The sequence below is a fragment of the Pleurodeles waltl genome, chromosome 2_2, assembly GCF_031143425.1.
Source record: "Pleurodeles waltl isolate 20211129_DDA chromosome 2_2, aPleWal1.hap1.20221129, whole genome shotgun sequence".
Lineage (NCBI taxonomy): Eukaryota > Metazoa > Chordata > Amphibia > Caudata > Salamandridae > Pleurodeles > Pleurodeles waltl.
In genome coordinates, this window is record NC_090439.1 from 257257669 (window position 1) to 257282652 (window position 24984).

At 46.9% G+C, this 24984-nt stretch overlaps 1 protein-coding gene across 1 annotated transcript in view; it reads left to right on the forward strand.

The window, feature by feature from the left end:
• The window catches only part of ADCY2 (adenylate cyclase 2), a 4811883-nt gene that overhangs the window by 3448233 nt on the left and 1338666 nt on the right, over positions 1 to 24984 (forward strand). Inside the window, exon 13 of the mRNA XM_069219709.1 lies at positions 11587 to 11656. Coding sequence (XP_069075810.1) covers positions 11587 to 11656 — 70 coding nt within the window. The remainder of the gene's footprint in view (positions 1 to 11586; positions 11657 to 24984) is intronic.

Genomic DNA, 24984 nt, shown 5'->3' on the forward strand with positions numbered 1-24984 from the left:
CTAACTACTCTTGCACTGTTGATGGCCAATCCCATCCAGACTGGCACCTCCAGACTAAAATCTACACCCCTGGGGTGAGAGCCTCTGCCCTCTGGGATGTAGAACAAAGCCTTTCCAAGGTGGAGGTGCGAACACCCCCTCCCTCAGGAATGTGCACTGCGCTGTTGATGAGCTTCAAAGGGCTTACTGTCCTCTAGGCCTGCTGCAACCAGCAGATGGCTGTCTTATTGCAAACCCCCACTTTTGGTGGAAGCAACAGTGGGAAAGTCAAACAAAGGACAGGAGGAGTGGCCCTACCTAGCATGCACCACCCCTAAGCTGTTGCATGAGAGGTGGACTCTCCATTTCATTTTCCTCCATCTTGGACAGAAGGAAAATAGCCAATCAGATGTAAGGAAGTGACCTCTGCCCACTGGAAGTGATCACTTAGTGGGTGTAGCCACCCTAATGTATATGGCCCATTGGTCACTACCAGTTTCTCCCTAAAATTACCCCTAAATATACTATTTAAAGGGCACCCCTAGACCAAGAAACCAGATTTGATGGACAGAAGTAGACCAGCACCATGAAGATCCAAAGTACGAGAACTGTGGACCTGCTGAACCAAAGAAAAGGCACCAAACCCTGCCTGCCTGCTGCTCCCAGGACCTGACAATCACCACTGAGGAGCTGCTGAACAACTGGAACAACTCTAAGGAATCCCAGATGATAATTGCCAGAGAACTCCCTCCAGAGTGGAGGTACCACTCTAAATCCACAAGGAATCAACCAGCCAGTGAGGTCCACTTCACTGACCGGATGCTAGCTCTGGAACCCAATGTTCCAGCTGGACCAAACTTCACACCAATGACCACAAGGACATATCCTGCCTTTGTGATAAGTTTGGTGTCACTGCACCCTCCAGCGGTGGAATCACACCAATACCCTGGGTATTGGCCACCTGACCTAGCTTCGGACAAACCCAGAAAAACAACCCACCTGGGGCTGCAAAAGGACCAGGAGAAAACCCCAGTTGAGGGACTTCAGAAACAACCTGCACCTCCCACAGGAGTGCCCCCGCTGTTCTGCAATCAACCCTTGAATCAAACTACCTCTTCCTTCTGAGGGAATCCTTGCGCACAGCTCCTGGCTCACCAATTCATTCTGCACCCCGCCGCCCTACACCAAAGAACCAGTTATGACCTTCGGGTCCCCCACTCCTTGTGACCTTGACACTCCAAGGGGACACCCAGGATTCACCTTTAAACTTACCTGTGCAGTGATTTTCCAAGTGGTCCCCCGCAGTTACCCCGCACCAGCTCCAAAGACCTTTCCCTGCTGCTTCTACTAGAACCGGGAGCCTCCCAAACTTCTCCAGCTGGCACAGTGTGTCCACAAAGGCCTTGACCAACCTGCAAAAGAAGGACATGGTAAACCTACTGTGTGATTTTATATGTATTTTAAAGAATTATCCTCCATTGATTCCTATGGTGCATAATTATGCACCAAAAAAGGCTTTTAGCACCCTGTTGTAGATGGTTTGTGAGGTTCATCTCCACCCAATCATTGTGATTTGTGTATGCCAGTGTTCTTTAAAAATCCTTGTGTGCTACTGGGTAATGTTACTCTTTGTCCCACTTTTTTTTTTTGTTTCCACCTACAAGATTGGACCAACTACTATCTAAATAAACTGCTCACCATTTTAATATGTGTTCAGGGACTACTTTGATCTTTCGTCTGGATGACTGGAGAGGAGTGCTTTTCTTTCCGAGCTCTGTCATAAATAGGGTTGTAAATATTATCTGGTCACATTTGCTGTGAATTCCAAGACTTTTCTCCATTCTCCATGCTGTCTTACTCTTTTGTTTACATTGGAGGTTTAATTATTGTTTTACTTTGGAGGCTGTGTGCCTTTTAAGGACTCACTCAGTTTAATTTTCACCAACCTGGGTTGTTGCCTGCTCATGGCAGCCTGCTCTCCATGTGCTGTGTCTCATGGTATGGTTGGCATTTGCATTGTGGGTTTTGCGCCTTTTAACTATGTGCCCACTTTCATTTTCACCATTGTTGGTTGTTTCCTGCTCATAGCAGCCTGCTCTACCTGTTCCCTCTGTCTTTTTATTGATGTATTACATTTAATTGTCTCTCCTTTGTGTGTCTCGTTCGCTTCCATGGCGATTTCACTATTGGCTCCTTTTGGTCATCCTGCCTTCCCGGTGGGGGCTGTGCAGGGGCAAGGCTTCACACTCCGCTCTTTGGTGCTCCGCACAAAGCTCAGCAGCTTGTTTACTTTAGGCTTTAGGAGCCCTGTTTGTGTTTTGTTGGCCATCCTCTCCCTGATCTCTAGTGCAGCCATTTGCAGTGCTGTCACTTAATCTCCCTGTACTATCCCTGTGACTCCCTCACCCCTCCCACAACACTGCTTACCGACCCCAGAACCCCTCTGAGGTCTCTGCTTGTTTTCTTCTTTTAATTTAAAATAAATTACTGCTTAATTTGCACTGCTATCACTTATTCTCCCTGAGTATCTTCCCCCACTCACTCACCCCACCCACAACACTCCTTGCCACCCCAGCACCCCTCCGATGTCTCTGCTTGTTTTCTTCTTTTAATTTAATATAACTTGCTGCTTCATTTGCAGTGCTGTCACTTATTCTTAGTGTATTGTATCCCCCAGCCCATCACTCACCCCACAACACTGCTTATTTTATGTATGGTCCTTCATGCACACTCTTTTAGGTTTCCTCCTCAGCTTGTGTATCAGAATGGCACACAAATCCGTGCTTAGCTGACGGCATTATTCCGACTCACTTGCTGAGAGCCATGTCTTCAACAAGCAGCTATTACCCTCTCTTTTCTCTCCTTTCCTCTATTTGTTCCCCTGTGAAATGAATCCTAAAAAGAAAGAAACACTCTGGCTGCAAATGTTGTCTTTTTCTCCTTTTGTTTATTTGTTCCCCTGTGAAATGGATCCAAAAAAGAAAGAAACACTTTGGCTCCAAATGTCGTCTTTTTCTGAAATGTTTCTATTCCAAAGTGCAGCCTCTGGATGGAGAGAAAAAAAGGTTCAAAATACGAAAAATGAGAACAATCAGTAAATAAAGCAAGACAGAGTGGTCACAAAGTGGCCAGATTGGTTTTATTCACAACCACACACATTAGCTCGACTTTACAGATTTTGCCAGTGAAGTGCTAGTTTCATTTTCCTGTCTTCAACATTGTTTTCTCAGGGTTGGGAATTGCACCATTCCTGGAGGTGCTGCAAAACCTGGCTGATACATACAGTGGAAAATGTTTAAGTCGTTTAGGTTTGCTCCTCAGCTCGTCTTTGGTCCACTCGCAATAAAACCATCCAATCACATGGATTTATCTGCCTCACCACAGTGTAGGGGCCACCTTCTAAATGTAATGAACCCCACCCCCTGCCACTCACCACACTCATCTCACACTGCCGAACTCTCTACAGTGTTCACTTCTGCTCTGCTCTTGCAGCAGCCACACCTCTCTTTCTTCATCTTCCTCTTATTCCCTCTTTCTCTCTCTGTCTCGCTCCTCTTCACTTGCTGAAAAGCATGACCTCAACAAATGGCTCTTACCTTCTCTTTCTTCTCCTGTGATCCAAAGAAGAAAGAAACACTTTGGCTGCAAATGCAACACATTGTTTGGCCTGTGCCAAGGTGAGAAGCCTGTGTCCTCCCCATTGACGGTCACATTTCACTCCCTCTTCATCCTCCTCCACAACTAGGGGTCTACACACTCTTCCCCTTCGAGCACCAGCCACTGATGATGATCATTTCAGGTACTGTGGCCCGGCTGGCCTGTGTCCTCCTCCACAGTGTTACTGTTCTCCACTCAGCCTTTTTGATACACCCCGGCCTCCTGCTCACCGCTTACCTACCAGCCCTATGTATAGCAGATGGGATCTGCTGCTCGGCCCCCTGGGACCTGAGTGAGCTCCCCCAGGCAGCCGGCCCTCTTCTCTCCTCACCCATCCCCTCGCAATGTCCTCTGGTAAGGCAACATGCCAGCTAAACTTCATGGAGGTAGTCTCACACCCTTACCCTTTGGCTTTGCCACTTATGTCATCCCCCACTATGCTGCTGCTTCCTCCTCTCCTCCCCCAGATCACATGATGGATCACACCCTCCAAGAGATCTCTGCTGTACTAGTAAATCTTCTTCCCACTCTTTCCCGCTCCCCCCTTTGGACCTCCGGCGCACAAGGACTCCCAGATTTAGACTCACAGTACACAGTTTCTGGCTTCCACCTAGGCCCGACCTTGACTTCCCTCCACTCTTTCCCTTTTACCTGATTCCTCTTCACAGTCCAAGATCGTGCCCATCCCTTTGAGTCCTTCTCCAGTCTTCACATGGCCTCTACTCTTATTTTTCTTTCTCCCTCCTGCCGCCCACTCCCAGGGTCTTCTCTCTCTCTTTTCCTTCCTTCCTTCCTTCCTTCCTTCCTTCCTTCCTTCCTTCCTTCCTTCCTTCCTTCCTTCTTTCCTTCCTTCCTTCCTTCCTTCCTTTCTTTCTTTCTTTCTTTTCTTTCTTTCTTTCTTTCTTTCTTTCTTTCTCTTTATCACTTACTCTCTTTCCTATTCTCCCTACTTTTCCTTCCTCCACTTGCCCCCCACTCTTAAATGCCCCCGCTTTTTGACGGCCACCACTGTCACCAAGCCCCCCATGCCCTTGTCGAACATCTCCTCGAACGTCATTAAACTAAAAAAAGTCTTGTCCTACTTGCAGTCTAAATGCATCAATGTGGCCCTATTACAGGAGACCCACTTCTTCCAGGAGGAATCAGAGAAACTGTGATGTAACTAGGCGTGGAAGGTGGTTCATAGTAGCTTCCCAGTCGGGCGGCCAAAGGACCAGGACCTGGCAACCTAAGAAATGCAACGTGGCGATACTCCTGCACAGCTCTTTGGCTTTCACTGTCTTCAAGACCCGGACCGACCCGAAGGGCCACTACGCTTTTGTTAAACTCTGTAGAGGCGAGCATATGCTCTGCATTGGGTTGGTTATGCACCAATGGGACCCAAGCATAATTTTTTATTCTGACTCAACCACCGTTTCATGGTAGTTGAGGCCACCCAATGGTTCAACAGGGGGGACTAGAACCTGGCCTGTGATGTGGTTCTTGATTGCACAGGTCTGCTGGATGTGGGTATAACATGGACTGGGGAAAAGATATGCCCTCCTTCTGGGGGATATCATTTCGAGCAATGGCCTTGTGGATCTTTGGTACCTCTCACACCCTGAGGGCCACAAATACACTTTCTTATCACCGGTACATGGTACACAATCCCGTTTACAATATTCCATTGTCTCCCAGGTGGTGGTTGCCCTCTCCTGTGAGACACAGATCTTGGAGTGTGTGCTTTCATACCATGTCCGACTACACTCTCCCTAGACTTGGGACTATCTTCCCCATGCCAAAAAACCTGGCATCTCAGCAGCGTGCATTTTTGCACCCCAAGGCAAGTCTCAATCACAATCCCATGTCTCCACATACCTAGAGCACACCAAGGGGTCATCACCTCTCCTCATATTCTGAAGTCAACTGATGAGAGACGCTGCCCTCACCAAAGCCCAGAGGGCAATTCAACAGAAAGCCGTTGAGGATGATATTGCATCCCTCACCTGCCTCTATACTGTCAAATCCTCGGCCCTGCATAAGCATCATCTGTTGTGCCACGTCCCCAGCCTGCTGTGCACATTACGAGACCCCAAATTGGGCATGAGGCCCCGTTCTTTAATAGCGCAAAGTGCTTACATGCAGGTCTGACCTACCCCACTCGCATGTTCTTGTTATCTTTGATTTTTCTTCCTTTTCATTTTGCCTCCCTTTATGTTTTTTCTTTTTCCCATATTACCCCTCTCTTCCCAGCATGCCTTAGTCCCTTACTCTCTATGGCTCCTAGTCTATTATGTTCTATGTGTTTTTCCCTATCTAAGATGGTGTCCTTGCACTTCCTGTTGGTCGCTTCCTGTTTTTTGGTATTTAAGGGCTGTGATTCTTTCTCTCCTCGCGCTGCAACACTTTCTGTTTGGATGGTGTCTTCGCTCCTGCTTCCTCGTATCTCATACTGGTTCACAACTGTTCCAGTGTTTTTTCCTGTACTTTTGCTCTTGTATTTACCTATTCAATTTGTTCCTGTTTCAGGAACCTTTCCTTTCTGGAGGTTTTTTCCCCTTTCAGGGTTTTTTTCCCTCTGGCACTACTTCTGAAGGACACGGCCTGCCCTTGGCGTTTCCATTGTCTGCAGCACCGTGGCTGCCAGAAAGCGTCGCCCCTACCTGGGCCAAGGCCGAACATTCAGGAACAAGATCCTCGCCACTCGTTCTGCGGACTCCAGGTTAAAGCAAAGCGGAAGTCGTGACATCATCTGGAGAAGGCACTTAGAGACCTTGAATGCCCTATGCACCTCTAAGGTTGAGTATGCACTACAACGGCTGAAGGGCTGTCACTACAAGCAGGGCAAGAAGGGGGGGAGGCTGCTGGTAGCTCAGTTTCACTAGCAAGAGGCGGCACTGGCCATTCGCAGATATTACTATTATCACGCAGGCACAGGATATTGTGGACTAATTTGCAGCCTTCTGCACTTCTCCACTGTACACCTCCCTAGCCTCAACGAGTCCAGTAGAGACCTCCTCTAGGGAGAAATCACTAAAAAAGAGATAATGCTGGCCATTTCTCAGTTACCATATCACAGAGCACCTGGTGAGAATGGCTTCTCCACTGAGTTTTGTAAATGGGCTGACGAGGACGTGGTACATCACCTCTATGAGGCTTTCCAGGATGCTGAATGCATGAGCTCTCTTGGCTGCATTTCAAATCGGGCTGTCAACTTGGTTCTCCCCAAACCTGGGAAGGATCCCCACTCTGAGGGAACAACAGGCCCATTTCCCTGCTCAACAGGGATGTTAAAATACTTGCTGGGGTCCTCATAGCCCACATTCAGGTGGTAATTCTGTCCCTGACTCATCATAAATTGGTGGGGTTCATGCCTGGGCTTACTTCCAGGAACCACCTCCATACTCTTTGACAGAATTGAGTGGGAATACCTGTTTAAGATGCTCCAGAGGATCAACCTGGGAGAGGAGGTTATTGCTACGTTTTGGTGACTATATGACTTGCCATTCCCCCAGGTCAACTGTGGGGGCTTCCTCTTGGATCAGTTTTGTGTCAACTGGGTGACCTGGCAGGGTAGTCTCCTGTCACTCCTCCTGTTCCATCTCGACATAGTGCCTCTTGCAGCCTTTCTCCATCAATGCCCATGAATGACCGGCGTTCCGATCCCCGGATGGATATCGAACATTTATCTCTATACCAACAACATCCTGCTCACACTCTTGACCTATACTGCTCCCTTCTAGACCCCTTGGAAATGATCTCTGAGACGCTCTCGGGTTACGGGGACCTACTATGATAAAAGTGATGCATTGCCAATGTCTCAGCTGACCACCCGAGCTGCAGTCTTTGACTAACCTTTCAATGGAAGTGCATCAATCAGGGGCTGGAACGCATGGCAGAGACAAAATCGACCCCCTGTTGACGGGCATGAAATTGGACTTTGAGAAGTGCACCCACATTGGCCTATCTCTCTGGAGCAGGGTGCAGGCGGTCCAGATAGCGACGTTTCCTCGTTACACTTATGTCCTTGACATGCTCCCCTTGCTGGTGCCCCTCTCCCTGCTGCAGACAGTGGACAACAACATACAGTCTTTCATCTGGGGGTCATCTCACCCTATGGTGGCCAGCAGGAAACTCATGGCCCATCGCTTATGTGAAGTCCTGGGTTTCCCCTTGGTTGAACATTGTGCCCTGGGCCTCCACTTGGCATAGCTTGCCTACATGCTCCCCGGGATGCCATCCCCATTGTGGGTGATGCTCTAGTGGACTGTGCTGGACTGCCCAGAGAGGCTCTCTCTTCTGTATTGGGATGATACCCTTAACCTGGGGTCCAAGAACCAGATGCTCAATGCAATGTCCAAATCATGGCAGAGGGGTCATCACTTTTTTGGGTGGACACCCACCTCCATGGTCATGCGTCTCTGTGGGGTAGCCTTTGCGCTGGCAGCAAGGTTTTGAACTGGGATGCAGATATCTGCACTCTCCAACAAGTGCTTAACCAAGAGGGCTGCAAATCCTTTCCCATCAGTTCTAGAGGTATCTTCAGCTGCGGCATTGCCTCTCCCACCACCTGGGCACAAACCCTTGGTTCCCTCTGTTCTCCCCTATGGTTTACTACCTCAGAGCATAGGTCATTACTCGGGGGTGATGTCTGGCTTCTACAGCCTTTTATGTCACTGCCTATCCTCCTTGCACTTACTGAATAGTTGCTGCATTACGTGGCAGGCATACAAACTGGGGGACGTGGCCGATCTCTTGGAGGCGCTGCCTCTTTCAGACCCTGCACGGCTGGCACTGGACCCCAGCAAAACAGCAGGTTTCCTGTCTCATGCTGCTATAGAGATCACTGTGACCTGGTACATGTACTTTATTTATGGCCCGATGTCTGTCTCTTCTGGGAGGTAGTTGGCATCACTCTTGGTGAGACCCTTTCTGTCACAACCCTCTGCCCCGTAGTTTGAACTTCCTGCATGACTCCTCAAGCTTCCCAGACCTCTTGAAGTCTGAGAGTCAACTACTTCTTACGGCACTTGCGATGGAGAAGAACTGCAATCTCTATCAATGGCGCTCCCCCTTACCACCCTCCCATGATGAATGGATCTGACTATGAACCAGACGGCCTCATAGGAGCAGGTCATCTATGACCGTCAGGACAAGGTGGAGACGTTCCTCCTCACTTGGTCACCTTTCCTCCAGGACAGTGGTCGCTAGGTATCACTGGCATATAGTTCATTTGCTAGCTGCTCCACTACTGGCTATTTTTGCCCTATAGCAGCGTCCCACTCCTCTTGTCCCATCCTCTCCTCGCCTCCTCCTGTACACATCCATTCCCTCATGCCTTCACCACTTCCTTCCCCCTTTTCTCCTCTCTTCTTTGCTCCTTCTAAAGCCACCCCCCACCCTGAGCCTGTGGTCTCCCACAACGCCTTCTCCTTCAATCCCTGTTGCCCCACCTCACCCCCGTCCACCCATGCCCTTCCCTACTTTGAATAGCCCCACTATCCTGTTGCCCCCCACAGGTGGCACTACGTTGGTGTGTCCCAGTTTTGCTGTTGTTGTTGCCTAGCCCCACTGAGTGTATTGACTTCCTGTGTCGCCACGTTTTGAAGCATGTGATGACCTGTTTTGCATTATTTAGCAAGTTAAGATATCATATGCCCCTGCCCCATTTGTCCACTGCTATGTTTTCAAACACTAATAAAGTAAAACGAAACAAAAACAATTAGAGTAGAGAAAAGCAACTACCCAGAAATTAATCTTGGGTGGATTATGAGAAATGGTGGTGGCTGATCAGACATACGAGTTAAACGAACGAATGGATGTTATAGACAAACAATTATAATAAGGGTACATGATAAGGTTACCATCCTCGTTGGACACATAATGGGTTTTTTCCCTTATCTTTTTACAACGCTGTTGGTGTGCAATGTTTTGTCTAGCAGCTTAATAAATTATATTTCTATGGTAGTATAGAGCAAGAGCAGTTTAATGGCACAGTCCAGATAGTTCCTAAGGCAAGGCCATCATTTTCAAAGAGTTCTGCGAGAGGATTCACATCCCATTTACCTTCCTGCGAGTTGAAGATTTACTCTTAGTCCACATGTTTACTGGAATGAAATTCTACATAGTTCTATTTTTCGGGGGCTTTGTTGTACTTGTGTTATTAACCAATACTATTCCCTTTATTAATATAAATATTGCGCTGGTTCACTGTAGGGGTGTCACTGAGTCACGAACACGAACAGGTGTTTGTTTCAAGGAAGATGTAGAAGGTGGTGTTTGCTAAATCGAATTAATTACGCTGACTACAATATGCTCCTCTGTCATTTTCTTGTGATAAATAGTCTGGCATATTTTCATTTTTGCCGTGATAAAAATGTTAGCAAAATGTGTCTATTAGCACAGTTGTACTACAAATCTTGTAAAATTTCATGGAATTCCACGGAAATTTCATGGAATGTTTTTCAGTACTTCAACGAAATTTGTAGACGCAAATTCCTAAATTTCACTCACCCTCTAATTCAAACTTTCAGCAAGAACAGTACGGAGGAGAAGGATATGCAAAACAGGAAAGAACAAGCATTGTGTAAACAATAGTGCCATGTTCAAAAGCAGTTTTGTAGCAGTGCAGCACTTTTAAAAGCATTGCAGAGTTCCTTGTACATCCAACAGTTTTCAGGCAACACTAGACGTACTAATATAATTCTGGTGATTAACATACCTTCTGGAAAGAGATCGGAGTTTTGCCTTGTGGCAGTTTTGACTCATCTAAGCTAGTGTAGAGAGATAATATGCCTTCTGCAAAGAACGTGTGTTATGCAGATCACAGAAAAGTATGTTATGTGCAATGCTCAGTGGGATACTGCTTTTGTCACGGAGATCGTTCTGTTGCTGTGCAGTTCATAAATTACAGTAATATTCTAGCACAGTAAGCTATTAACTGCTATCAAAGAGCTACATGCAAACTGCATGGTACAGGTCAGAAGGTTATGTTTCTTCCCCAGTCTTTGAGTATCCTAATTTTGCTACAAAGAGTTTATTTGGCTAGAAATAAATTGTTATTAGTAAAGTCAAGCCTAACCACTGTGCCACGTCCCAAATCCTGAATTTATGCTTCCTCAGACCAAGCACTCTCAAAAAATGCTTACAAGTACTTATGTCAAGTGTATCCTATACCTTTTAGTCCCCTCTGTCTTACGTAATAGTTTCTATACACTGATTTGAACATATAAGATTCATTGTCTCTGTATGTGTGTGTGCAATGTAGAGTGCCCGAATACCCGACAATAGTAAGAGCGGCCCTATAAAACAAATGGAATGCACGAGAGAGAGCAGGACTATGTAGAGCTGAGAGACATTGTTAAAGGGTGATGGCAAGGTAATCATTGAACTGCCCCAATAAACATTGAGCTATTGTGGTGCACTGGGAGGTCATCATTTACTATGCTTTAAAAACGAATACAATTGAACATAAAACGAACAATGTGTTGTAGAATACACAGTTTTTGTTATTTTCCCCACATTTTCATGTGGAGGAGAATCCCCAAAGCGCCAGTGAAGTTGTCAGGCTCCCTCTCTAAGCACCCTATGGGGGATGGTCTGACAAAATTTGCCAGGGCTGCTTTGGGTTCCCAGTCCAATCATGAGCAGGTACCATACCAGTGCGTTCTAGTGTGGCCCACAAAGCGCACAGCATTAGGTTGTCCAATCCTCGGAATCAATCTGATAACTTCAAGGCATAGTCAAAATATATCTTTAACAATCTGGCCTATAGTACCTTCCATCAGTTTTATCCTTTTAATTAGTGTTAGAAGCTGTTTAGAAACTATCTAAATAAACTTTTATTTTCATACTCGGATATATCCATAATACCTGCAATAGGGGTCGGAAAAACTGTGGCTTTTTAACGATTTTTAATGTTTAGTGTTCTTTGCATATTCATATTTATATGTATTTTTTTACTTTGCACAGGCAATGGCTAAAGTCAGAAGACATTCAAAGGATATCGCTGCTCTTCCATAACAAACTACTAGAAAAAGAAGTAAGTAGACACTGCACGTTAGAAACACTCATGTCTTCTGTAAGTGTTCATTAGTCTGCGGCTTTGTGGGTGGATGTGCCACGGATATGACAGAAGAAATATCCGCTCCAATTGATCAAGCAGTATTGTTTTTTTTGTGGAAATGATGTCACGATACTTATTGGAATGCCTTCAAAAGTTAGATTCGTTTTAATCAAACTACAAGCCGGAAAACATTTAGGGGGTCATTCTGACCCTGGCGGCCGGTGGCCGCCAGGGCCACCGACCACGGGAGCACCGCCAACAGGCTGGCGGTGCTCCCGAGGGCATTCTGACCGCGGCGGTTCAGCCGCGGTCAGAAAGGGTAAACCGGCGGTCTCCCGCCGGTTTACCACTGCCCTTCAGAATCCTCCATGGCTGCGGAGCGCGCTCCGCAGCCATGGGGATTCTGACACCCCCTACCGCCATCCTGTTCAGGATGGCGGTAGGGGGTGCCGCGGGGCCCCTGGGGGCCCCTGCAGTGCCCATGCCATGGCATGGGCACTGCAGGGGCCCCCGTAAGAGGGCCCCGCAAAGTATTTCAGTGTCTGCTAAGCAGACACTGAAATACGCGACGGGTGCAACTGCACCCGTCGCACCCCTGCAACTACGCCGGCTCAATTCTGAGCCGGCGTCCTCGTTGCAGGGGCATTTCCTCTGGGCCGGCGGGCGCTCTTTTGGAGAGCGCCCGCCGGCCCAGAGGAAATGTCTGAATGGCCGACGCGGTCTTTTGACCGCGGTGCGGTCATTCAGCGGCGGTACCTTGGCGGACGGCCTCCGCCGTCCGCCAAGGTCAAAATGACCCCCTTAATTTCTTTTGAAACCATTAAGGTGAAATGAATGTCAGCATGAAGCTTTTCCATTGTTGAGGAATAAATCATGGTTTGCATTATAAGAATATCAAACAGAAAATAGAGTGTACTGTCAGAGTATGGACAAAGAAGATGAAAAAGAATTTGTGGAGGGAGAACACGTGCAGCATCAAAGAAAATAGTTATAAGAACCTTGTTATCAAACGCTTTTTTCCGCATTTAAGTAACATGAAAAGGAAGATATAGGTACACTTCTTTAGATGGATTGCACACTGAAGAGTGTTATTTTGCTAAATATTACAATTTTTAAAATACTGGTGGTACAGTGGTGAGTGGCACACCAAATTAAAAGCTGCACTGTGTACTGAGGAAGTGAAACGCCAGTCTGCAACACAATGCACGGGGAAAAAATGTGCCATTTCATAATTTATGAAATTCGGCATGGCAGCTGTTATTTCATTGAAATTGATAACGTTTTCATGACTCCATTCATTTTTTCATCCATTAATTTTTGTTAAACTAGTTTTGCCAACCATTTTCAAACTGCACACAAATAAAAATGTTTCAAACAGACATTGACCATACCCTGTTTAACATTCCTTAAAAACTGTTAGATTCCACCCATAAGTCGGTATAGACTATGGGGCTTATTTACAAGTGACTTGCGCTACCTCTACACCACTTTTTCTGACACACCGGCGGCGCAGGCTGCAGGCCCATATCTAAAAGGCCATGCAAAGCCACTTTGCATGGCTTTTCATGGCATTGTAGATATGGAGTAAGGCAACACAACGCAAGTCTCTGCATTGCCTTACTTTGTGTCAAAGAGGCATCTCATGGGTGTTGCGGTGGGTGTTCCCATGCAACACCCATAGATGTTGGTACATTCCCAGATTTACAAGGTTTTGTAGCCCTGGAAATGCTTAAAAAGCCTACGCTTCCCCAGGGGAGGTGTAAGTGAGGCGCAACAAGGAGAAATATCCTTATTTCTTCTCATTTTTAGGGTTGAGCCTGCAAGTGCATGTACTTGTGCATGCGTCTCAATAGCGAGACTCTGTTGCTTACTGTAAAGGGCTTGGAGCCCGCCTGTCGCTCACCATTTGATGGTTTGTCAGGCACTGTTCTTAACAGCCTTGTAACTCATCAGGTCAGGCCTGGCAGCATTTCTACTCCCCTGTGTGGAGCAGGATCCAAGCACTGATTGATTCAACTTAATTAGTGCCTGTCTGCTGCTCCCGATGTGATCAAGGTACTAGTTTGTTCTTTGAACTTCTAGTGCCTTGCAAACAGAAGGCTTGTGACTGGCAAAAACGTGCCCAGCAGGACAAACAAAATTGCAATTTTGAATTTTTTTAAAGCTATCTTTCTTTTATTTGGCCAAGTCATCTTTTCTCACTTTCCACTCATATTTACTTTTGTTTTTGCTTGTGAGTGCTCTTCTAAAAAAATGAATATTGACTTGTTCGAAATATTGCAATGCATCATTGTTTCTTTATTATGTGTAATTTCTGAAATGATGCTTTAACACATACTCATGCAGTACACCCCAATCCACCCACTCCAATCTGACCCACTACAATCCACTCCAGTCCACCCCACTTTACCCTACACCAATCCACAACACTCCAATCCAAACCATTCACCCCAATCTAATCCACTCCAACCCAACCCACCACACTTCAGTCCTCCCAACCCACCCCAATCTAATCTACCCCACTCCAATTCATCCCACTTTAATAAAAAACAATCTGCACCACTCCAAAACAATCTGTCCCACTCCAGTCCAAAACAATATCTCCCACTCCCATCTATCCCACTCCAATCTGCCCCACTGCAAAGCAATCTGCTCCACAGCAATCTTCCCCACTCCAATACATAACAATCTGCCCCACTACAATCCAAAGCAATCTTCCCCACTCCAATACAAAACAATCCCCCCTCTCCAGTTCACTACACTCTGATCTGCCCCACTTTAATCCCAAAAAATCTGCCCACTCCAATCTGCTCCACTCCAATCTGCCCCACTTCAATGCAAAATAAATCTGTCCCACTCAAATCTGATACACTCCAATCTAAAACAATCCACCCCACTCCAATCCAATCCACCCCACTCCCATTCACCCTAATACAATCTTCCCCACACCCCAGTCTGCTCCACTCCAATCCAAAACAATCTGTCAACATTCCAGTCCACCCTACTCAAACCTGCCCGTTCCATTTCAAAACAATCTGTCCTACTCTAATCTGCCCCACTCCAATCTGTCCCACACCAAACCAAAACAGTTTGCCCCACTCCAATCCAGAACAATCTGCACCACTCCAATCTGCCCTACTTCAATCCAAATGAACCTGCCCCCAGCGCAATCTATTTCAATCCGTCCCACTTTCATCCAAAACAACCCACTCCAGTTCAAAACAATCTGCACCACTCCAATCCAGTCCACCTCACCCGAATCCAATCCACCCCACTTCATCCCAATTCACTCCGCTGCAATTTACCACAGTCTATCCCACTGCAATCAAGTCCGCCATCCACAATCCAATCCACCACATACCAATCCAATCCACCCCAATCGATCCCTGTCCAATCTACCCCATTCCAATCCAATCCACTCCAGTCCGATCTACCCCACTCCAATTTAATCCCATCCATCCACCTCACTTCAATCCAATTCACCCCATTCCAGTCCAATCTAGCTCACATCAATCCACCCTACTCCAGTCTATTCCACCACACTCCAATCACCTTAATCTACCCCACCTCAATCCAGTACACCTCTGTCCAATCAATCAACCTTACACCAATACATTCCACCCCACACCAATCCACACCACCCAACACCAATCCAATCCAACCCACTCCACTCCAATCCATCCTACTCCAGTCCAGTCCAACACAATTCACTCCACAAATATCCACCCCAACCAAGTCCAATCCATCCATCCCAAATCAATCCACACTACCCAAACCAATCTACCCAGCCTCAATCCAATCCACTCTGCCCAATCCACCTCATCCCTAGTCAATCCACCTCAATCCAATCCACCACACTCATTCCAATCCACCTCACTCCAATTCACTCAACTTCACCCCACCCCAATCCTATACACCCCAATCCAATCCACCCCACCGCAGTCCACCCCACTCAAGTCAAATTCACCCCAGGACAATCCAATTCACCTCACCTCAGTGCAAATCACCCCAGTCCAATCCACTTCAGTCTAATCCAACTCAACCCACCCCAATCCATCCTCTACAGTCCACCAAACCTCATTTCAATCCACTCCACTCCACCCCACTCCAATCCATTCCACTCCACTTCAAGCCACACCACCCTACCCCAATCCAGCCCACCCCATTCCAGTTCATTCCAGCACACTCATGCACACACCAATCCAACCCAATCCAATCCATCCAGCCTACTCTACTATAATCCACCACACTCCAGTCCAATCTGCTCCACTCCACCCCACCCCACCCTAATCCAATCCACCCACCCTATCCCAATCCAGTCCACCTCACTCCAATCCATCCACTCTACCTCAGTTCAATCTACCCTACCTCAGTCCAATCCACTTCAACTCAATGCAATCCACCGCACTCCAATCCACCCCAATCTAATCCAAGACCTCCCACCTCAATTCAGTCTACCCCACCCCACTCCAATCAAATCCACCCACAGCAGCCCACCACACCACAACCCAATTCAATCCACCCCACCACATTTCAATCCACCCCTCCAATCCAATCTACCCCAACCCACTCCAATCCACCCCACCCATTCACTCACTCCAATGCACCACACTCTTCTCCAATTCACCCACTATATCCCAATCCAATCCAGCCCACCCCACTGCAATCCATCCAGCCCACCTTAATCCAATCCACCCCACCCATTCCAATCCCACCCACTCCAATCCAATCCACCCCACTCCAGTCTAATCCTCCCCACTCCAATCTAATCCAATCCACCCCACTCCAATCTAAACTAATCCTCCCCATTCCAATCCACACAATCCCAGCCCTGTCACTCCAGTCCAAACCACCCTCCCCAATCCAATTTAATCCACCCCATTCAAATCCACCCCAATCCCACCCACCTCCTCATCCCATTTCTATCCACCTCGATCCACTCAATCCTACCTCACTCTACCCCAGTCCATTCCACACCACTCTTTTCCAATACAATCCATCCCACTATCTCAATCCACCCCAAACCACTCCACCCCACTCTACAGCACTCTCTGCCAGTGAACTCTACTCAACTCCACCACACTTTATTTCTTCTACTCCACTTAATTGCTTTCCAGCACATCAACTTTATGACACTCTACTCCCCAACTCCATTCTGACAATCCACACCTCTAACTTTTAACTATGCTGAACAGCAGCCACACTGGTGTACAACATGGCAAAACACATTGCCAAAGTCAATAGTTGTTGTAAAGACGAGACCTATTGGCTCTGCCAATGTTTTTTCCATCTTTCTTTGTGTGCTGCAGGGGTAAAGGACAGGAAGTTGCCATATCTTATAGATCTGGCACATCCCTGCCCTTTTCTTTTGATACAGAGAAGCACAGCAAGAATCCTTGTGGTGCTGCCCTGCACCAAAACCTTGTAAATGAGGCTCTACTTTTTTTTCTACTAGTGATTCCTCTATGTTGTATGTGAGAGTCCGTTTTCGTTTTATGTCTGTCTGCAGCCTGATTTACCTATTGGGCAGAGATTCTGTTATTAATTGTTTGTAGTGTACATAATGGGAGCTACTGCTCCAGCCTACCTGATTAGAACTATCAAAAACGTCTACAATTAACTGTTTGGTGTATTATTCTGCCTTTTTATGGGGTGCTTGCACTGAAATGCATGAGGAACCAATTTGCTTCTAAAACGTACACAGGGTAGTCATAAATACTATTATTTATGTCACACTGAAATGTCAGTCCTTTTTGTTTTTTTTGCCACTGTAGTCCCCTTTTTTAATATTTTTCTCAGGACTTATGTTTGAGCTTGATCTTCATATGACCACCCTCTCCCATTCTACCATTGTATATTTCGAATTCTGACCACAAAAAGTCCCCCAAGAAGACTTGAGATGCCTCCAAAATGGCCATCCAAAAGTCTAGAGACTTACAAACCTTAAACAAAAGATGTAGTATCAATTATCCATTTGCCACATACCACTTTCTTCCCCCCTCTCCTCCCTTCATTGATGTTCACTCCGCCGAGCTTCCTCCTCCTTGGTAGCTTCCCTCCTCATCTCCCTAACCAATCTTCCATTCTTCCCACTCCCTTTTCCTTTCCCATAGGGATTCATTTTTAGCAGATTAGCTTTTTAAATTTTTTCTTTAGTTTCATGTACATATACAGGCAAGAGTTTTTCTTACAACTCCGGAATATTACAGTGAGTTTGTTAAGGACTGTGTGAATGCAGATATCAGGCACATAGGCAGCAGTGGCAGCTGGCTTGTATTTACGGCGGGGGCGAGGCACGCGGCGGCACAATACAAAATAAAAATTACAAAATAAAAATTTAAAAAGTCAGTTACCTGCAGGCTTCTTCCTCGTGGTGTCCTCCTGCACCTGGAAGCTTCAACAATGGACCAGGAAACACCACTAGCAAATCCTGGCCCTGCTTTCATGCTGGCAACCAGCATGAAAGCAACATCAGGGTTGGTGGGAGTGACCTCTCTCTTAAGAGCACTGGAGGCCTGTGCTTTCTCCAACTCAGCTGTCTTAGGACAGGTGGATTAGAGCAGTTTAAAGTGCGCATGTCAGGCAGGCCGTCGCAAGACGGCTTGCCAAAGGGACATGCACACTTTAAACAAGTGCACAGCTCCTGGCACTCAGTTCAGGATGGGGGGGGTTGAAAAATAAAATGGTAATAAAGAAAGTTTATTACCATTTTATTTTTCAGTTCTGGGGGCATATTGGGGGGCAGTTTTTAGCGGAGTGATGCTCCTCTGCTCACGTGGAGTCGCAGCCCCTCATAGACAGCATCCCTCTAGGCATGACATCTGCACACTGACAATCCATTGCAAACTCACCGTTATATTCATTGACAGCAAGAAAAAATACCTGATATGGTTATGTGTAGCAAACTATATCAACTATCCGTTGAAAGAGCATGTGAACTTGCAAAGTCACCAGGTATTCCTTTAATGTTCTATCACAAGCAAGCATCAATAATGCATGCCTGTCTTTGTGTACATTAGCATATAAAAGCTAGACCTACTGGCTTTGTCAATGCTTGTTAAATAGTTTGCAGCTCATCAGTGCAAGATTTAAAAAAAACAATACACTTTCTATTTCTGCCTTCTGTGAAGTAAGCTGGGGAGGGGCTTGTTGGGAACTTTCATTGTGTATGAGTTATAACTAGGGATGCCATGCGCATGAATAAGGACACAAGCAACATTAATATTGTAAAGCTTTTGCTAAAACATAATCAAACAATGGCACCAAATAAGGTGAGTAATGCAGACTGCGTTTTAGATACCAAGTTAGAACCTATGGATCTTACTTTTTTTTTGTGAAAGTGCCCAAAATCATAATGTTCTTGTTTTTAGAATACCTAATTGTTTTTAGAAGTTTTAATTATGACATTATGGCCCTCATCCTGACCTTGGCGGGCGGCGGAGGCCGCCCGCCAAAGTCCCGCCGTCAGGTTACCGTTCCGCGGTCGAAAGACCGCGGCGGTAATTCTGACATTCCCGCTGGGCTGGCGGGCGGCCGCCTTCAGGCCGCCCGCCAGCCCAGCGGGAAAGAGGCTTCCACGATGAAGCCGGCTCGGAATCGAGCCGGCGGAGTAGAAGCTGTGCGACGGGTGCAGTTGCACCCGTCGCGTATTTCACTGTCTGCGCAGCAGACAGTGAAATACATTTAGGGGCCCTCTTACGGGGGCCCCTGCAGTGCCCATGCCAGTGGCATGGGCACTGCAGGGGCCCCCAGGGGCCCTGCGACCCCCCCTACCGCCATCCGGTTCCCGGCGGGCGGACCGCCGGGAACTGGATGGCGGTAGGGGGGGTCGGAATCCCCTCGGCGGCGCAGCAAGCTGCGCCGCCTTGGAGGATTCCAACGGGCAGCGGAAAACCGGCGGGAGACCGCCGGTTTTCCTGCACTGACCGCGGCCAAAGCGCCGCGGTCAGAATGCCCTGCGGGGCACCGCCGGTCTGTCGGCGGTGCCCCCGCCGACCCTGGCCCCGGCGGTCTAAGACCGCCGGGGTTAGAATCACCCCCTATATATTAATTATCAAGTGTAATGTGATTTTGTGGAAAATATGATATTAAACAGAGTTTTATGTGAATTGTTTTCTTTTTTCGATGTTTTTTTTTTTTTTTAACGTTTATAGCACTCGTCAGAAATTAAATCATCTCAGGGCTTCAACGAAGTGGTAGAGAACAAGACCACTGAACAAACTGAAATAAAGTAATCCAAGAATATAATAGTCCGGCTTCGGCCATTCTAATCAAACAGGACAGTTTTTTAAGTCTTGTCCAAATGAAAGAATGTTAATGAATATACAGAGACATAACCTTCGCCGTTACGCATTGGAGACCCACCATAAAATTATCAAATGTCTCCCGCTTACACGTGTCTCATTTCACCCATGTGCCGCTATTTGCCTGATAACTATGACAAGTCCTCCTCAGGGGCCCGTGTCAGATCGGTATATAATGTTACTGACACCCATGTGACCTCAACTCATATTTCTTCAAAGTAGTAACACTCCTGGCAACTCACCTCCCCTAAATGGCTTCTTTCTCCCTTAATGAGGTTGAATGCATTCACCAGTTTGTTATCCTCAACTCTCTCTCAGGCAAATTAGACAATATACTTTCCGAAGTGAAACCACTTCTAATCGTCAAAAAACATGAGCTTTCCTAGCTGCCCATGAGTAAAATGTCAACTTCCAAGATTACTTCTCTCCTCTTCTTATAGGGGAGAAGTAATCAGATTACCACTGAGCAGCAATACATAGCCCCCACCTTCCCACTGTTTCTTCCAAAGACATTGAAGAACTGCTACTACATTATCCACAGCTAATAATTATAATAATTTCTCAGGGTAATTCCTATATTCTAGTAGTTACCAGTGCAAGGCAAGCACAGCCTCAGCTCTCCAACTATGCTCCCACTACAAAAATATCATTACCATTTCAACCACTTCTTCAAGTGTTTTAAAACAATTAAATGTATGTGAAAGAGGGGGCTATGGAAAGATGAGGGGCACATTTCTCGGGTGGTAGTGTGGAATTCTGAGGAGGTGGTCATGGAGTGGGGGGGGCGCCAAAAAAGACTGTTGCACAGGGTACCACCAGCGCTAAAGCCGGCCCTGAAAATATGTATGCCACACTTCAAACATTAATAAGTGAAAACATAACACAAGGAAAATCCTACATCAATTTATAAAAATGGAACAAATTGTAATAAATAAATCAAGATCAAAATGTCAAAAAATCATTCAATAGAACCGGAGATATGCAATTTTAAAGATTTCAGTGACAATAAAAACCAAAAGCACTAATCCCTAATTGTGTTATCTGTGCGCACTAAACTGGGACAAAGTCACAAGTTCAGGCCGACTGTGAGGTAATGCAGGCAAGCTACAAGAAACCTGCTAGGCTAGTTTAACATCAGTACCTTAAATCCTGGTTGCAAAGCAATGCAGAGTCCAGTGTCGAAGATGTATTAAACAGCAGATGGTGCTGGGGAGCTGCAAAGTGTGATGCGATGGCCTTGTGTGGAGATGCATCAAACAGCAGCAGTGCATTGGGCTGCATTAGGCAAGGCAGTGACCTTGTTTTGGGGATGTAAGCGCTGCACAGATGGTGCATCTGTTGGGAGAGTGATGTGTTGAGCAGGAGAAGTGTTGCACTAGTTCTGCAGGAGACGAACTGAGCTGCAGAGGAGCTGCGTCAACTCTTCAGGTACCACAGATGTGCTGGCAGATGACCTGAAGATCCAAATATAATGCTCCGGGATTGTGCTCAAGGTTGTAAGACACCAGTTTTGTCATTGAATCTTCTGATCAGAAGGCCAACCAACTCGCCATTGCAGTCACTCTGGGATCCTGGGTTCGGAGATGCAAGTCCAGTTTTTCTCACCCACGCAAGAGGGCCGCAGGGCAGCAAGACAGCACAGCAAGACAACAGGCCTTCAGAGCAGTAGTACAGCAGAGTGGCAGTTCTTTCAGCAGAACAGCAGTCCTACTTCCTAACAAAGTCCACAGATTCATAGGTGTCTTGAAGAGTTGGGGGTCAGAGGTCTAACATTTGTGCCTGGTGCTCACTTTGAAGTGAAGTAAGCTTCTAGAGGTTTCCAGCCCCATAAGGTGTTAGGCATCCCCTTCCTCCCTGTCCTGGCCGAAGCTTGACTGGTGTCACTCAAGGCCAGAGTGACACCAAACAAGTGTGGGTAGTGAAAGCTCCTCCCCCTCGTTAACTCAGAGTAGCCCATCCTGCCAACACCTATCTTACCTTTATCTCATTGTCTGGGAGAAATACGCAAAGACCAGCTACAACTAGTCCTGTAACCCATGATCAGGCTGCAGGCACCAAATGGTGATAACAAGAAAATCCCAACTAAAAGTAGCATTTTAAGAATTGTGGTAGGAAAGACAATTTTACCATTAAAGATAGCTTTTACTCACAATTCTTTAGACACCAACCTCAGCCAGTCTACCTGTTCCCATTTGGACGTTACAGCTTATTAAATGTAAAACCTTTACATCAATGGTATCCTATGGGAGAAGTAGGCCTTGCAGTAGTAAAAAACAAATTTGAGAGTTTTTCATTACTAGGACACGTTAAACAGAAAAGTAAATGTTTAACTTTTTAAATACTCTGCACCCAGCCGCCTGGGCTGTTCAAGGTCTACCCAAGGTGTGATTTATATAATAAAGGAAGGTTTGGGCCTAACAAAGGTCAAAATGGCAGTTTAAAACTGCATACATAGGCGGCAATGTGAGACCTGAGACAGATTTAAATGGCTAGTTGAATGGATGCAGGCCTAATAGTAGCAATTAATGTGTAGGGCCTGGGTATAGGTATTACCACTTTACTAGGGACTTACAAGTAAATTAAATATGCCAACTGGGTGTAAGGCAATGTTATCATGTTTAGAGAAGAGGGCACAAGCGTCTTAGCACTGACTAGCAGTGGTAAAGTGTGCAGAATCCTAAAAGTCAATGTAAATGGGTTCAGAAAATAGGAGGGAAAAGACAAAAAGTTTGGGGATGACCCTGCAGAAACTGCCAAGTCCAACACAATCCTCCTCCACCCAAAAGTCAGGGTAGACTAATCAATACCTGGGTGGGTTTCCATGCTTCGGTGATAGAACACGGGGGATGGCTCTGTCATTCAGGGTCACTTGTCAGTTCTACGTCTCTATGAACTCATTTGGATCCCTCTACCAACACTCTCCTGAGCTACAGACCTGAGACCCCTAATCAGTGGATCCAATTTGTGCAGCACATAAAATTAACTTGCTCACAGATGCATCCCACTAGCCAGACAGTAGCACCATGGCTAGCAAAATGATGTGGCCAACCCCACCCCCTCGATCAAACCTCAGACCCTAACCCAAGGAAAACTCCTCCCTTGAGGCCAGCAACCAACAGAGGCTACTGACAGCTGTCAGTGTCAAGAGCCAGATCCCAGGCTACCTAGGGTCCTCTGACTTCAGAGGTTTTTTAGAGTGAAAGGCGAAAACCCTGGTATTAGGCATCCTCCTTCTGCTCTCCTTCCAACCAGTCCAGGGGTGGCATCATGAGACTGGCCTTACAGCCCACTTTTTGTACCCTGAAGATGAATAGATGCCTGGTGAGCCAGGACTTCCAAGGAGAAAGCACCATACCCTCGAGTGTGACACACTGTCTGTTTATGCAGGGGTCTGCATAGTGCAGTTCTACAGCCCTTTGTCTCAGGGATGGTGCAGGGAGCATCCCCAGGTCTGACATGGCCTCACCAGGGTCAGTCTCGGGGTGTTTTATTCTCAGACCCGGCAACCCCTGATCTTCTGGTCCTTAAACTGTGGACTGCTTCCACTTCCCGTCCCTCCATCTGCACCTCTATACCCTCCCTTTGTGAGTGGTACTCCTGTTAAACTGAACTGTCAGGGCACCCTGTGCATCCACCCCTCCCAGTTCTCCTAACACCAGGGGCAACTCATTCCACAGAATGCAGTCTATGAGCATCCAGGGACTGACTATGACATTTCTTTGGGTCACCTCCCCACCCCAGTCCAGGGAAACTAGGGCCTTGGGGCAAAATAAGTCTTGCCCCTGGACCCATGTTACCCTGCACACCTGCCCAGTGTGCTGCTCTGGAGAAACCAGCTTTCCACTATCATGGCTGGGTGAGCCCCGGTGTCCCTCAGAGCAGTGAAAGGGATCCTATTCACTTTCACCTGGTAGAAGTGACAACTCCCACCCTCAGCAAGCACACATCTACTCTTTGAGACCTCCTCCCAACTAAGGGAGACAAGAGCATGGTCTATCACCTGCAGTGGGGACTAATTACCCCTAAAGCCACATTGGCACCCCGTTAGAGGTCCCATCAGTGGGTGGTTTCTTAGGATAGAAGAATCCCCCTGTTTGTATCCTAGATGAGAACAGTCAAAGCAGCAGAGTTCAAAATGGCATTCCAGGGCCACCACCCACCTGAACCGCCTCCCTGTTTCTTAGAAGGGGCATGGAAACCCTTTCTCTTTACCTTATTCCTGGACTTGTTTGGTGCACTTTTAACAGTCCCCTCACTCTGCTGCGGGAACCTGAACTACCCTTCTTGGGATTACTACCAGGTACCTTCTTATGGATCCTGGTGCTGAGTCAGTGCTGAGTCAGTGCTCTGCCTCCTGGCCAGAGAGCTTACTAGCAATCAGGTGTTGGTACAGATCTGCAAAACAAAGACTGAAAATGTGCTCTCTTGCAATCATATTATACATCCCCTGGTAAGCCTTCACATCACTGGCCTTCAGACAGCCATCAGTTGCCTTGCAGATGGAGTCTACACATCCCCCATGACCAATGGAACAGCTTCTGGCTATCCCTAAATGAATGCCTATATTTTGCAGAGGTAAGACTATATTTCCTGACAATGGTTTCCTTCATGGGGGATACCTCATCTTGTCCCTCTTCTCTAGGGCCGGAATGGCTTCCCTCCTCTCAATATGGATATGCTTCCAGAGGCTAGTCCCTCAGTCTGCCTCAGGGATCCTGTGCATCTGTAAAAGTGCCTCATATACTTCAAACCATTTGTTAATATCATCCCCCACAGCAAAGTCAGGCGCCAGACCTTCAGAACTGTGGCTCATCTTGTCTACAGAGGGCACTGTAGGTATGCTGCCACCAATATTGCTGCACTCTACCTGCCTATCTCTTATGTCCAGCTCAGTGAGGCTCCTCTTAAGAGCCACTTTTCTTCTCCACTTCCATAGCCAGTTTCTTTTCCCCTAGGCTCTCTCAGCTTTCTTAACTGAGCCATGTGCAGCCTAAACTCCCT